At 39.3% G+C, this 15289-nt stretch overlaps 1 protein-coding gene across 1 annotated transcript in view; it reads right to left on the bottom strand.

Annotated features, from left to right (window-relative positions):
• Nucleotides 1–15289, bottom strand: part of adamts7 (a disintegrin-like and metallopeptidase (reprolysin type) with thrombospondin type 1 motif, 7) — a 104402-nt gene that overhangs the window by 75325 nt on the left and 13788 nt on the right. The window contains exons 4-8 of the mRNA XM_085349799.1: nucleotides 14905–15104; nucleotides 8156–8239; nucleotides 7373–7497; nucleotides 4448–4597; nucleotides 1665–1808 (exon numbers count right to left, since the gene is read on the bottom strand). Of these exons, the coding sequence (XP_085205925.1) occupies nucleotides 1665–1808; nucleotides 4448–4597; nucleotides 7373–7497; nucleotides 8156–8239; nucleotides 14905–15104 (703 nt within the window). The remainder of the gene's footprint in view (nucleotides 1–1664; nucleotides 1809–4447; nucleotides 4598–7372; nucleotides 7498–8155; nucleotides 8240–14904; nucleotides 15105–15289) is intronic.

Genomic DNA, 15289 nt, shown 5'->3' with positions numbered 1-15289 from the left:
TCTTTCAGCAGTCTGGACATTTAAGCGAGGCTCTGTTTAGTAGCCCATCTATGTGATTATATCAGTCGTTAGCTCAGTGTGACCTTTCACTTTCTACATGAAATGACACCTACAGATCAGACCTCTGAAGCAGTGCGAGCTATGGAGGCCTGCTGGGACAAATGAAGCTATATATACAATAGAGGCTTTGTCTTTCAGTCAGCGGCAGAGACGTGGCAGAGAAAAATGGGGTGAGATGGGTAGAGTTAAGTGAATAAAATGGAAAGAAAAATAAAACCTCACGTTAACCATGATTTAATGCATTGTGGCTTTGAGCACAATGCTAAAATATATGCTAACACACTATAGTCAAAATATTGCAAAATACATATAGGCGAGTTTGTTTTGATTAAAACACATACTGACTGAACTAACTGGAAGTGCTGGTTTTAAGTGGTTTTAGACTTTTTTTCCCCACTTTAAACTATCTGTCATAAACAGACACACAAATAAACACATAACTCATATAAACACACAAACCACTGGCTTTTGTGCCGCAAACTCCCACAAGTGTAAATATCACCGTGAACTCCCACAGTGGAGTGGAGTCAAGAAGACGATACTGTCAAGTAGCTGAACACCCACTAAATGAATTCCAGATGCTCGGAGCAAAGAAACTGGGGCAGTTATGGTGAAATATTTCAGACGTTCAGCACATGTGCTGCTGAAGCAAGAATCAAGTCTTTGATGGTAGCAGCTGTCTGTACAGCTGAGAGACACTGGCAGACTGTAGTGTAAAAGTAGCCAGATGGTGGAACGTATGATGGGGTATACAGCCATATACTGAAAGTTACACTATTGAGTATACATTGTTTTTATCAAATACTATTATCAATAATTTAATAATATTGAGTATAAGTTAATATTGGCAAGACAAGCCCAAAAACTGCACAGTTCAACAGGAACATTGCAAAACTGATATCAGTACATGATGTAAAAAGCTCACTAAAGACTGTCACAGACAGAAATGTCTGTTTCAAAATCCATTTAAACAAAGCGTTGATTCAAGAAAAAGAAGTACTCTATTTAGGCTTTTACTCAACTTCATCACATATGAATTACTGACTGTCCAGTGAGCTTTAAATGAAGTTAGAAGTCACAGTTACTAGTCCTGGGTCACTATTTGACTATCAGATGTAGAAGAGAGGTGGGTTAGAGGGCCTTTTTTTAATGTCAGTCACTAAAGTAAGTGGGCGGCATTAACTGTGCTGCTGAACTTAAGGGGTTTAACAATGAGGTGGCCATTGCCCTTCAATAGAAATAATTTTCTAAGATAACATTGCCACAGTAATAAAAGCATTCAGCAGTGAAGAACAGCCTCTCTTCTGTACTAATGTGAAAAGCCATTATTACCCAAAGGGCTCTAATGTTAAAGGTCATTTGAAACAGTGTTATGTAACTTATTTTCAGTGTTTTTAAATTCAGTGTATCTTGGTCAGGAAGTTTTATTATGTAGTGATGGTTTAGTTTTGTGATCTGCTAATGGTTCTAGATGTTGGTGACAGATGACAGCAAACAGGGAAACTGCAGGGAAATCCAAAAATGTTTAGGGCACGTGAATCCTCAAGCCTATATACATGTATGTTACACAGCAGCACAGTCATACAGAACAAACAGGCACTCACTCTAGGAAGCGGGTGATGTATTGGCGACTGCAGCGTGACCACCTGGGCAAAGAGGTGCCGTACAGGAGCTGTGGAGACATGACGAAAGGTCGTTTCCCAACGGGTTCACAGTCATTACCGCTGCCATCATGCTGAATCCCAAAACTGTGATAAAAAGGATTCACAAAAAAGGGAAAAAAGTGAGGGGGCACAGCATGTAACATGTATATCAAGGCAAAGCGCCGCATGTGTAGTATAACAAAGAATTATGAGCACTCGACATGTTTAAAATACATCAAAACAGGCAGAACTTGTGTTTTTTTATTCATGTAACCTTTGTTTATCCAGGTAGTCCCACTGAGACTTAATGTCTCATTTACAAGAGACACAGAGTTTCTTTCTTCTTGCAGAGAGCATGACTACACAAACATTACTTATGTGAATATGATGAGGAAAAGGCCATTCACCCCTTCTTTTTAGCCTGAATTTCTTTTTCTCTTCATCTGGAGCTCTAGGATCTATTTTCTTAGATACTACCATTGCACCCTGAGAGAGAAAGTGAAAAGCAATAGATTTAAAATTATAGGGCGCTGCCAAATACAGAAAAGTTTACGAGCGCTTAGTACTTTTCAAGGTTGAGAACAGTAATGCCAATGAAAACTTCAGCGATGACTGGCTGCAAGTTTTTCAACATCTGATGGATGTCGATTAAGAAAAATCCGCTTCTTTCAAGTACAGCAAATGCATTTCATCATCATTTTCTAGGAATTAATTTTTAAAGGAAATTGGGGTTTTAACATGTAACTTCTTTTAACATGTGACGAGTTCCAAGAACAAGTTTGGATTTTAATTTTGAATTGAAAAATCTGCGCTTTGCTTATCGATGAATGAGCATGAAGAAAACCTTAGACAAACTAATCTGACTTCATTAAATCATTAAAATCATAAATGAAGCTTAATCAAACAATTACATGTATGATCATGTGTATTTCAGTATTATAGTTGTTCTTCGTTTCAACAAAGCATAGCAGCATTAATTTTCTCAATTTTAGCCAGAGACCCTGTAAAAAAGAAAAGGCTTTCTGTTATACTCTAGTAGACATATTCCATCTACAGAATAGCTGTTTTCCAGGGTAATAATACAACTTTACAATACAACAGCTTTTTTTAGATGATTCGCAGCACCATGTTTATACAATATAGTAGCAGGAGACAGTGATGTAGGATTTTCATGGTAACTGGAAGAAATACAGTACACTTGCACCATGTGTATCCTTATCAGTAATATAAAAAAGACCCTCAATAAAGTGGCAAAAAACCAAACAATCAGACCAATCACATAATATAAAACACAGGCAATAACACAAATATATACAATATTTTCTTTTTACCCTTTTAAGCAGTCTAATTGTACCATTGTGGTTTTGAATGAAGAAAATAACTTTCATAGCCTTTCATGCTCTGAATTTATTTTGTCGTCATAATAAGAACACCCTTGTGTTCACAATAGGCTCCCTTCAGCCTAAGACCTGTTCAATCCTTCAAGAAAATAACCTCGACATATATTCAAGGGTAAAACCAAACAAACCATATATATAAATTGTGAAAAATAGGGTCTGTTCAGCACATTTTCAAGGACAAAGTTCCTAAGCTGACTTAATAAAAGTAGTACAAGTACACACTTGTAGTATAGGTTGATCTGAGTACAGTAATTAAGACATAAATTAAGCTATCAACCACTCACTCTTTCAAGTCACAGGAGTCAAGTTGAATTAGCTTGAAGAGGGTGTGATTTATGATTGTATAGATGCAGTCAAGGTGACAATAAGACTATAATGAAAGACTCGACTCCTTCGCGTGTCTCTTGTTTGCTTTGCTCAACAGCAGTCCGTCCGATCTACCTCAGACCTGATGTGTGTGTGTTGACGTAGATCCGAGAACATGCAGGACTTTGTTGTTGTTGTGTTCATCCTTTATTCATCCCTTTATTCAATCCCTTGAGGATTATGCGGCTGTAGCAGCAAGGTAACTTTTTTTTATTTTTTTTATTTTATGTTAATGTTTAAACAGTTTGGTTAATTGACCAATAAACAAACAGAGGGCAAAAATCAAATGAAATTAAAATAAGTTCAAATTGAGCAGAAAGCACTAATGTTCTCAGCAAACTGGTTGCTTTGGAATATCAATTATTTTGTCTTCCAAGGTTGTTTCATCCTGTAAAAAATAATACCTGACGAGGGCAACTTTGGTGAGTTTTATAGAGAGAGCAGAGTGGTCTAATTACATACATAATTAAACACTTAGATACACAATTTTCAAATATCATTTGTTTCAGAAAACAGGAAATGTGTTAACACCCTGACTTGAGATCACTTTAGAGTGTTGCTTTTATTTCATGTGTTAATCTATTATTTAGCGTCTTGTGTCGTACTGTTTTTCTTTATTGCTCGGTCTATTGTTATTAGACCAGCAGTTAAAAGAAGAAAGGGTGATATTTAAGAAGATCTTAGTAAAGTACAGTTGTAATGTGTAATGTTGTAATGAAAAAAATGTATTGATGTTTTTTTTACATATCCAGTGTTATAATGGATTTATTTTAGAATATGAAAAGTCGACTCCAGGATCAAGCTTCATGTTTTATAAAGAGGCTGATGAACAAGACACTAACAGAGCGTTTGTGCTGACGAACATGACTTTGGCTCGCTGGTGAAACTCAGGGCCTGAATGTTTGCACTGACTGACCTTCCAAAGACTAGAATGCCACAATGGTTGTGTTTGTATGTGTGCATGCACCAAAACCTTACTTGTGTCCTAGCTCGTGTGCTACAGTGAAAGCCAGTGGGAGGCCCGTGTCCTCGCTAATGCTGCAACTGCGATGCGGCTGACACATTCCTGCCACATGCGACAGACCCAGGGTTTCACAAGGTGTGTTGACGGATGCGCAGATGTCCTTTCTGTGGAAAGAAGACGACAGACTGTTGGTCACATATCAGAAGAAGGGGGTGAAGCAATGATTAAAAAATAATAATAATGATCTTTTTATGACTGGAAGCATTCATTCATTCGAGACGTGAATGAATGAATAAAACGCATAACTGGATTTTACATATGCATTACTTTCTACTCAGATCTTATATTTAAAAATATTTAACATATGCAGATAACAGCTCAAATTGCAAATCCAGCTTTTTAAAGCCAGAAGAGTGTTTTAACATTTTTGCTATCACGCTTCCTCCCCTTACAGTGACTTTGTGCTGTGTAGACACAGGTGGAGCATATGAGCTGCTGCTGCTCACACTACTACTTTACTTAGACAAGGTTCATTAGCTAAACAAGGTAGAAAAAGAGAGCAGATCATCTAGGGAACAAGAGGAGGACAGAGGAAATAGAAAAGATATCTGAGTGGTGGGATCATGAAAAGCACAAATGTTTGCCTTCCTTAAGAATGGCTTCTTGAGAGGCACCATTTCTGATGAGGCTTCAGTGAACAGTAGATGGATCAATGTGAAAAGCCAGGTGCATCTCTCGGGTCCTGTGCCAGATATTTGATTCATTTTTCCCCTGTTTGTTCAGAACATGACTCTCAGATGCTGCTCTCCCGCTCTAGATAGTCTTTTTAGGCCTGGCATTAGGGCTGGGCGATATGACCCAAAATTCATATCTCGATATTTTTTAGCTGGATGGCGATATAAGATATATATCTCGATTTTTTTTTTAAAGCCATAAGTTAATAACAAAAAGAGAGTTCTTAGTCACACTGTGTCCCAGATGTCACACGGGCACTTTTATTTACATACAGCGTAGATGTATATGAAGAAATTACTCAAAAATAAATTATCAGCATTTATTAAATAATCATGGTCCATAAATAAAAGAAAATGTTGTTTTTGTGCATAACAAAAAGCTCACAATTGTGCAGTCAAAATGTAAACTAATAGACGCTGAGCGTAATAACAAAGAGACAGATTTCACAGCTGCACCACGTCTCTGAACAAGTGCCATTTGTGGTCCTTATACACACACAGTACGTATCACTCCGCGAGGCTCCTCCCCGGTAGCCGTAATCCTCCGACATCAAGCCGTGCAGCTCCGTAGCTTAGCAAAGTCATATTAAAACATTTTTTGACAGATTGCTGAGCGCTGTGTACCACATAAAATCGGTTCGCGGTCAGTAAGCACAACCAGAATTCATACATAAGGCGCACTGTCGAGTTTTGAGAAAATGAAAGGATTTTAGGCCGTGCAGCCCCTCCGGGCTGCATGTCGTTAGCGCGGTTAGCTCGTTAGCGCGGTTAGCTCGCTAACACGTTGACGCCGTCCAGCCCCACGCACGGGGCCATCCGCGGTAACTCGCTAACGGAGATTTTCCGCTTTCATCTTGTCATTGCCTGCAGGTGAAGCTATGGGGGAGGCGGAGTTGTGTTCAGTGAAGGAGAGGCGAGGCCGAGTAACGTTGCGTAGAGACAAAAGTGGACGAAAGAGAGGCAAACCTGCGGCTCCACAAGTATAATTATAACGTAACATAGACATATCGATATAAACGATATTGCCACATCTTATATCTCGTATGAAAATATATCGATATTTTTTAAAAAACTCGATATATCGCCCAGCCCTACCTGGCATGTCTTCTTTAATCTTCCACTTTTGTCCAGTTTCCTACATTTTTTAAGGACACACTGCACATTATACAGAAATATGCCAAGTTTTTGGGTAACAGCTCTTCAGGAATCACCTTGATGTCGCAAAGATACTGTTTTATGTCTGTCAAACAGTGTTTTTTTCTTTTGGCATATTTCATAGATTTCGAGTAAAGAAATTGGAACAAACAATTTGTTTTTTGGCAGGTTGTTATTAAATTAGTGCCTAAAGATACAATTTAAAATTGGCTCTTTGCTAAGTTGTGTGAACACAACACTGGTTCATCCCTTGAGTTAAGTGCGTCACAGGTCATTATCAAGCGGCTTAACTAACAAAAAACATTCCTCTGGAATTGGTTAGGTACTGCTTCAAGGCAAACTACCAAAAAATGTGTGGGCACAGTACTTTTGTATCAGTGTCTTTTCCAAAAAGTCAAACTATTACTTCTGAACTGTGACAGTAGAGAAAGGTCGTGCAAACAAAATCTCAGTCATATCACAGACGTTTCAATCTTGGTTGAATGTTATTAACATTGAATTCTAAAGGGAACTAAATAATTTTAGTTTTAATAACAAAATCAGGCATTAGTTGGCCTTTTGTCATTGTCTTGAGAAAAAAAAACATGATCTGATTTCAAGCTGCACAGCCCATAAACTGCAGGGCTGAGTAAAAGCAGTTCTCCCCGGCTACTTTTCATGTAAAAGCTGAGGCTGCGTCTTCTTGTTCCATTACGCCTTGCAATATCACAAATTGATGCCCTGTTGAATAATGCAGAAATGACTGTGGTACTCTTTGGTTCATTTTTGATATTCACCTTGCATTAGCTGTAAGGGTCGCCATAGACACTCGCTTTGCAAAACTGCAAGTATATAAATTTAGCAATATCCTAATCAGTGAGCCATAGGTTTAGTCACCATTGTGTGATCTCACGTTGCCACAGGGCTTAACAGACTAATTTAAACAGGAAACTTTATGATTGCCACTTGCACATCAATATTAACATTACACGCATAGCTGGGCTTTGGGCTCAAACAGTAAAAAGATAAATGTACTACGAAGGAAAGCAGTGATTCGGGTGTATATAGTACCTGGTGAGCAGAACAGCGACATCGTGGTGGAGCGGGTGCTCGTCCCCTTTCATGTTGAGTTTCTTTTGCCACTTACAGAAGCTGTTTAAGCTGTTGTCAGCGTGGTGTGTAATCTTCAAGTCATCCTATCAGCGACATGTCACAATCAGATGAAGAGAAGAAAACATAACAGCAGACAAATCAATCATTAGCAGCTAATGCACTCTAAGTACACAAAATTGCCCAGAATAAGTGCACAGCACAGAGATAAATATGGCTATAAACTGAAATGGAAAACCAAATTGCACCATGACTTTCACATTGGATGAACATAAGGTGATAGCGTCCTTGTCAGTGTTGTATATCTCGGCTATTACTAAGAGTGAGTTTTGTAATTCTAACAGCTGTCAGCAAAACATTTCTGTACATTTTACTGCTTACAATCGGTTTGTACATACAGTACAGCAATCAGAATGACTAAGAAAACCCATTTTCATTTATTTATTGCATAGTTACAAATTGCAAGTATTGACTGCACCCAAGAACCTAAAAGCAAGTAATGTTTAGTAGTTTTCAGTCATTCTGAATGGGATTTCATTCATTAAATGGAAAGAAACCCAGAGAGTAGGTAAAACAGGTCATTCTGACCCACACTTGAAAAAAATAAGAAAACAAAACTGGTAAAACTAACTTTCAGGACACCAAACTATTGAAGAATTTCTGTGGTCAGGAATTTTGGATTTGACTCTTTATATGGAAACTAATAAAACCACCCTTCATTAAAATACAGAAATCTGTTTTTACCTCGTCCTTCTCCAGCAGGATGAGTCGAACAACCACGATGTTGATTGCATTCCCAATACTGGCGTCTCTGTAGAGACCTGCAACCTGGAAGAAAACTTCTTTTAACACTATATTAAAATCAGGGCAGTGGCTAGAAAAATAAACTTGACTGCTGGATTTTCATTTATTAAACACATTTATGCTCAAACTGTACACCCTAGCTAAAGTATCAGCCTAGACCTTTTCAGTTAATAATTTGCAGTTTTCAATTCTTCATGAATTATCATTTGCATTTTACAAATATTTATTTTTTTTAGAAACCTTTTTCCCCAGCCTTTCATTGTTTTTCTATGCGTGAGTCATGATCTGAATTTTCAAAGAGAGTCTGTGAGCGGGGACCTGTACAGCTTTTTAATACTTTTAACCTCTTAACATCAAAGCTTTCAAATCTATTTATTACAGCTAGTCTCTTTAACTATCAAAAGCCTAAGTACCCTGGTATTTAAAAAGAAATAATTATAGCCTGTAATTATGCACATTTAAAGCAAAACACGTCAGTAGTGGTATGCACACAAACAGCAACACAACATCTGACGTAATTTTTCACCTTTGGGTTTCTGGTTTGCACTCAGGGAATATGGAGGATGTAAAAAGTATTACCCTAAACTCTTCTATTTTTTTCAAATATGGTTCCCTTGAGCACTTTGTCACAAGGTTATTTATGTCTAAAGTGCCAAAATTTAAAGAGTTCGTCAGTAGCTTTAACAGTGGCACAGTCACCATGCAGCAAAAAGGCTCTGGGTTGGGGTAAATAAAGTGCTTTTAGTGCAAAAATAAAGAGCTGGATGAATGCATTAGTCAGTGTTCTTGTGGCCAAAAGATCTCTGAGTGCAAGTAGAAAAGCTGTATATAAATGGTAGCCTGTTTTCTATTCCCACAAGGAAATCCTTTACAAAGGGCAGAAAGCAGCATGAGGTTAATTACTACAGAACAGGGAAGGATCAATTGATTCGTGAAATCTGAAGTGAGAAGCGTGAAAGGAAATCACCTCAGATCTTTGTTGGTCAGTTGATTTGAGAAACCAGAAATGAGAAGCATGAAAGAAAAACCTGAGAGGTGGAAGGAACTCGCTGGGATATAAAACTCTAAGCATCATTATCAACAGAGACTGATAGAACAGCAGGTTTCAATGCATTTTTTGGGGAAGAGCATGAAAAGCTGCTTACAACAGGTTGGGATCGTGGCTCAAGAGTTGGGAGTTCGCCTTGTAATCGGAAGGTTGCCGGTTCGAGCCCCGGTTTGGACAGTCTCGGTCGTTGTGTCCTTGGGCAAGACACTTCACCCGTTGCCTACTGGTGGTGGTCAGAGGGCCTGGTGGCGCCAGTGTCCGGCAGCCTCGCTTCTGTCAGTGTGCCCCAGGGTGGCTGTGGCTATAATGTAGCTCGCCATCACCAGTGTGTGAATGGGTGGATGAATGGATATGTAAAGCGCTTTGGGGTCCTTAGGGACTAGTAAAGCCCTATATAAATACAGGCCATTTACCATTATTGCTTTAGCATTAAAAAGAAAGTGTGCTTCAGACAGTATGCTTTTCGGGACGTAATACAAGTCTGGAACTGGGGTGTCTGAATTTGACCATTTGTTTCCTAACTTAGCACCAGGTTAGTTTTGCAGAGGTGAAGCAGGAATTCAACTCTTCCCTCTATATTGCCTTATTTTCTTCCTCACATACAGCACCATGAATGCCTCTGAGAGGAGACCATTGAAACACACACTCGTGGTTTGTACAAAAATCACATTCTGCCCCGTTTACAAAAAGGTCAACCTTTCTCCTGCCTTTGACTACCTCTCTTCTGAACAGCTATAAACAAGCATTCTGTAACTATGATTGTTTATTGGATGCGGTTCGTTCCACTGCTACACTGATCCAAGCTGCGAAAGTCATTGTAATTCAGATGGAAGTTCATTTTAAAGGACGGTTTTCTAGCAGTTTTACAGATAGACCTCGAAATATGCTGTTGATTATGGGAAGCATTTACGTTTGAGCAAACATAGTTAAAAGGGGGAAAAAAATAAATTGAAACCTCATTTTATAATGTACTTTATTTTATACTTTCACCCCAGTTTAAATCCATTGGCGTGTTTTTTCGTACATGAATTGTGTATTCATGGTTCATACTATGTTGAAGAAAGGGCATACGTCACTGGACATATCCCTTCATTTTCTTGCTGCTGGACAAAATCCCTACAAACTAAACCTTCTGTACAAATCATAAAACTGAGGCACTTCAGACAGAACAACTCCGGCACCGATAAAAGACTTCATTCATCAAAAATGATTTTTATAACCTCACTGTTGTGTCATTCAAAGATGTTTTCAGAGCATATAACAAACAACAGCAGCATTTTTGTTAAACAACCTTATCATCATTTCATATCATCTTTATCCACTTTTTCATACTCTGTGACTTGTGAGTACAAACAAAGCTGTGGCTTTTTAAAGCTCATGTATTTTTCTCCACAACAATGTGCTGTTGTTGTAACACGTTTCCCCTCGGCCCACAGAGTGCTGTGCTAATGTTTCGCTCGACTGTTAGCTCAAAGTGATACGAGGGTGTCATCCTTGTGAATACACAATGATTTTCCATTCGATTGGCTGCGCTGTGGGTTATGAATTTTTTCATAAATCCTTACTCTGTGTGCACAGAAAACAGCAGAAGACAGAAAACATGAGCCTCTTGCATGGTTGACGATTTCAAGACATCGCTGGTGAGGAGACAATAGAGCAACTGGCGGATGAGGAAGATGATGACATTGTTTGAACGGTTTGTTTCCCTTGAAGCTCTGCAAGCTTGTTTTTGCAAAACTGAATTGTTTGGGCGTTTAAAGTTCAAAGCTATGTAAGCTGCTATGTAACACTGTAAAGAAATTTAAAAAAGAACCGCAGGAGGATGTGGAGAATAATAGCTGCTTCCTCCTTGTATTGCTGTGTGCTAGGTCAGTATATCTGTGTCCTTTTCTGTCAGTGAATTGCATTTCCTGATATTATGTCCTCTGATAGAACTTTCAGGTGCTGCGGTCTGAGTCAACATGGCACTAATTTGGAAAACTCCCTCATGCGCTACTCAGTAATAGTGAAGTCACTTTACTAGATCCATGAATACGATATAGTAATAACATTGATTGCAGAGTTGTGGCGTGACATGGTTGGAAAAAAGGAGAGAAAGAAAAAGTCTTTTTTATCATGATGCTTTAAAGAAAATCTGAAAATTTTCAATCAAAATGCACCAGATATTCATCCTTCAACTCTACATTAAAATAAATTCTAAAACTATTCCTCTGTGTGCTAGTATTAGTTTAAATCTATCAAAACATTTGTCCAATAGTGCCTCCACAGTGTAGTTCTCCACATTCCCTGGAGACACAAATCCCCTTCCGGGTGAGATAAAATGGCCTAGTTGCGTCCTCCCTACTTACATTAATAACTGTTCATTTTTATAGATAGTTCCCCTTTTTCAGAGGTACAAAATGAATTGGTCGATTTATTGACAAGCAGTATTTGGTAGGACTGGGCGATATATATCGAGTTTTTAAATATATTAATATATTTTTTTGCGAGGTATGAGATGTGACAATATCGTTTATATTGATTCAGTATATGTTACATTATAATTATACTTGCGGAGCCGCAAGTTTGCCTCTGTTTTGTCCACTTTTGTCTCTACGCAACGTTACTCTGCCTCACTTCTCTCCTTCACTGAACACAACTCTCCCTCCCCCATCGCTTGCAGGCAACGATAAGATGGACACGGCAGCTATCCGCTGCCGGCGGAGCTCACGGGCGCGTCACTGCAACTCCCCCTGGCTTCTGCTCCGCGGCTGCTGAGTGACCCCTCATCTGGGACTCTCCTCAGCTCTTTCTGGGGTAGTGGCACAGCTGCCCCTCTGTTGGTCTGGATGTCTGGAGTTTTGATCTCCTCCATACCTGCTTCATGCCCTGGAGGACAGAGCTGTGGCTCCCCACACCCTCTAGCAGATCATTACATGAAGGAACCTTTTAAAAATCAAGCGCGTCCATGCTCACAGGTGTACACACGGGTGCTCACACACACAAACTACACCCTTTTTGGCTCCTACCTCAAAGCACACTGTACGCTGTCGATCTTACGTGCTGCACAATAATGTTTAATATTTAGTACTTACTGTTATATTCCCATATATCATCGTGATGTTGTTTATTATGTTGCTCTTTTTTTCCTCTTCTGCTTGTTTTCTCTTTTTTCTTTCTCAACAGGTGATCCAGGTGATTGATATATGGATTTTTTGTCTGCTTATTTTGTTGGTTTTTGTTTTTTGCCCTTTATCCCCGTCCCTCTTCCCCGCTGTTTTTCTTTCCCTCTTTCTTTTCCCCAGTCAAGTCTGTCCCATGTTTAGCAAGTGAAAATAAAATAAAATAAACAATAAAAGGTGAATCAAATAGACCATTAAGGCAAGGCTGGGATGGTCCATTTGGTAAAGTAAATCCGTTGGGCATCTTTCTTTGCCTTTAGACAATAATTCTGATGGCAAAAGAGCCAAACGGGACAGGCAAAAAAAAAAAAAAAAAAAAAAAAAACTATCAAAGAGGATCTGGTCGGTAAAAAGAAAACATTTGGAGATTACTATTTTAGTGCTGGTAGCGTTAATCTAATTAAAATGACATTAACGCCATAACGACGTTAACGCCATAACTACATTAACGCGGCAAATCTCTGTTAACGAGTTACCGCAGATCGCCCCGTTCGTGGGGCTGGACGGCTTCAACGCGTTAATGAGCTAACCACGCTGACGCGTTAGCGCCATGCAGCTTCACTTACGGGGGCTGCACGACCTAAAATCCTTTCAGTTTCTCAAAAATCAAAAGCGCGCCTTTTGTATGAATTGTGGTTGTGCTTACTCACCACGAACCGATTTTATGTGGTACACGGCGCTCAACAATCTGTCAAAAAAAGTTTTAGTACGAGTTTTGTAAGCTACAAAGCTGCACCGCTTGATGGATTGTCGGAGCATTACAGCTACGGTAGTCAGAAGCCTTGCTGAGTGATACGTACTGTGCTTCAACGTAATATTACTGTACTGTGTAATATTATAAGGACCACAAATGGCACCTGTTAAGAGACGTGGTTACGAAGCGGATTTCAAACTTAAGGCTGTCAGTCACGCAGTAGAACTTGGGAACAGAGCAGCTGCGAAATCTGTCTTTGTTATTATGCTCAGCGTCTTTTTAGTTTACATTTTGACTGCACGATTCAGCCAAAGAATATCGAGATATGAATTTTGGCCAGTCCTAGTATTTGGTAACTTATCACTGGAACTCTCCATAGAAGGTCCAAAAAGATGTAAACACAAGTGAAGAAGACTGAGAAACCAAAATAAATGTATTAGAGTGAGAAATCTTTTGTACCACATCGTTGATTTGGCCTTAAAAAGGAGTGAATGTGTCAACCAGCTCAGCAACACCAAAAGACCTGAAAGACCACGTGATCGAACACTTCAGTCTCTGATTAAGAAAATCCCTTCACAACGTCTAGCCAAGGCAGGAACACTCTCAAAGAGAAAGGCGTATCATTAGGAAAGCCTACAATCAATGGAACCAGTGAAACAGAGTCAATAGTGTTTATTGATGACGTGACTGCTGAAGGAAGAAGCAGGATGAATTATTTAGAGGCAAGAGTTTCTTTTTTTAGATTCAGCCAAATATGATGAGGTGTTGCTTTACAGTGGAAATGGATAATGACATAGAAGTAAACTGCCAAAGATGCCCAAGTGTCAGGGACTGTCTGTGACCCAGATTTTGAGTTTATTTTTGTATTTGTGATTGAAAGGATGTTAAGTTCTAGTATTATTATCAGTTTGCCTTGAGTTTTAAGTCTAGTTTAGGTTCATCTATGTCTCCTTAGTTATGAGTCTTTTCTCAGTGTTTTACTTTCAGTTACGCCTGTGTGTTTGTCTCTGCATGTTCTATGTTCTAATTGTCCGGCTGGTGTTTTCATGTCTACATCTGTCCATGTTTTATTTTGAAAAGTCTGGTGTGTCCATGTTTAACGTGTTTAGTTTTTCTTCCCCTGTGGCGTCATTATGTTTATTCCGGTCAGCTGTTTCCCCATGTGTTTCCACTTGCCCTGATCACCTCCTGTGTGTATTTAGTCACATCACATCAAGTTCCATGTACTTCATGATTCTGCTCAGGTCGTGTTCACGTTTCATGTTCTTGTTTCTTCATCATAGTTTCTTGCACATTCCTGGTCAGAATCATGTTCACGTCTGTGTTCATAGTTACCACAGTTTAGTTTTTAGTTTAGTTTTCAACCCTGCTGTTCGCCTTTTGCTTTATTTTTGTAGTCATGTCTAACTCGCCATAATAAACGCCTCGCTTTTTGTTTAAACCCAGTTTGGTTTCCTTCCGTGTCCGCGGTTGGATCCTCCTTCTCACTCCCACCAAGAGCTTCTCAAGGCAAGTGAATGGTCTATTATCCAATAGCCAAGTCAGTCACCTGATCTCAGCCCAGTGAAGCATGCTTTTTAAAGACCCTCAGACAAGCAGCAGCTGAAGGCTGTTGCAGGAAGGGGCTGGCAGAGCATCTCAAAGGAGGAAACGCAGCATTTGCACAAGCACATTAAGCTACTACTTCATCTAAAGTCTGTATATAAAGACACAGGCTGGCAGTCATCGCTTCATTGTTGATGCCTATACCTGTAGCGTAATAGTATTATTAATATCGAATACTTACAATATTCATGACAGCAAGTATGTAGCTTTCCACAGCTTTGCTCCCATGATAGTCCACCATTTTGGGGTCAGCCACCACCAGCGTTTCCACCCATTTCTCTTTGCTGACAGAGCGTTGACGAATTCTTCTCCTCCTCCTCTGCTGCCTGCGCTCCCAACGCTCCCGCTGTCTCTCAATGTCTTTAAAGCTTTGATGATAATCTGCAGAAGGGAAATATAAATAGATATTAAAATCTTTCACACTGACACACAACAACAAAGACTAACTGTGACTTTACCTTGTCACATGTAGTACACAGTGCTGTTAAACAAATCTTTGCCCTTGGTCATCCTCTTCAGCAATCTCTAGCTGATCTTTCTGAGTATTTTCTGATCGTGTCTTTATT

Source organism: Diplotaxodon limnothrissa, linkage group LG1 (genome assembly GCF_057381915.1).
Source record: "Diplotaxodon limnothrissa isolate DT_005_m linkage group LG1, D_limnothrissa_male_GT1.1, whole genome shotgun sequence".
Classification (NCBI taxonomy): domain Eukaryota; kingdom Metazoa; phylum Chordata; class Actinopteri; order Cichliformes; family Cichlidae; genus Diplotaxodon; species Diplotaxodon limnothrissa.
The sequence above is the reverse complement of the archived record's forward strand: the minus strand, read 5'-3'. Positions and strand labels throughout refer to the sequence as shown.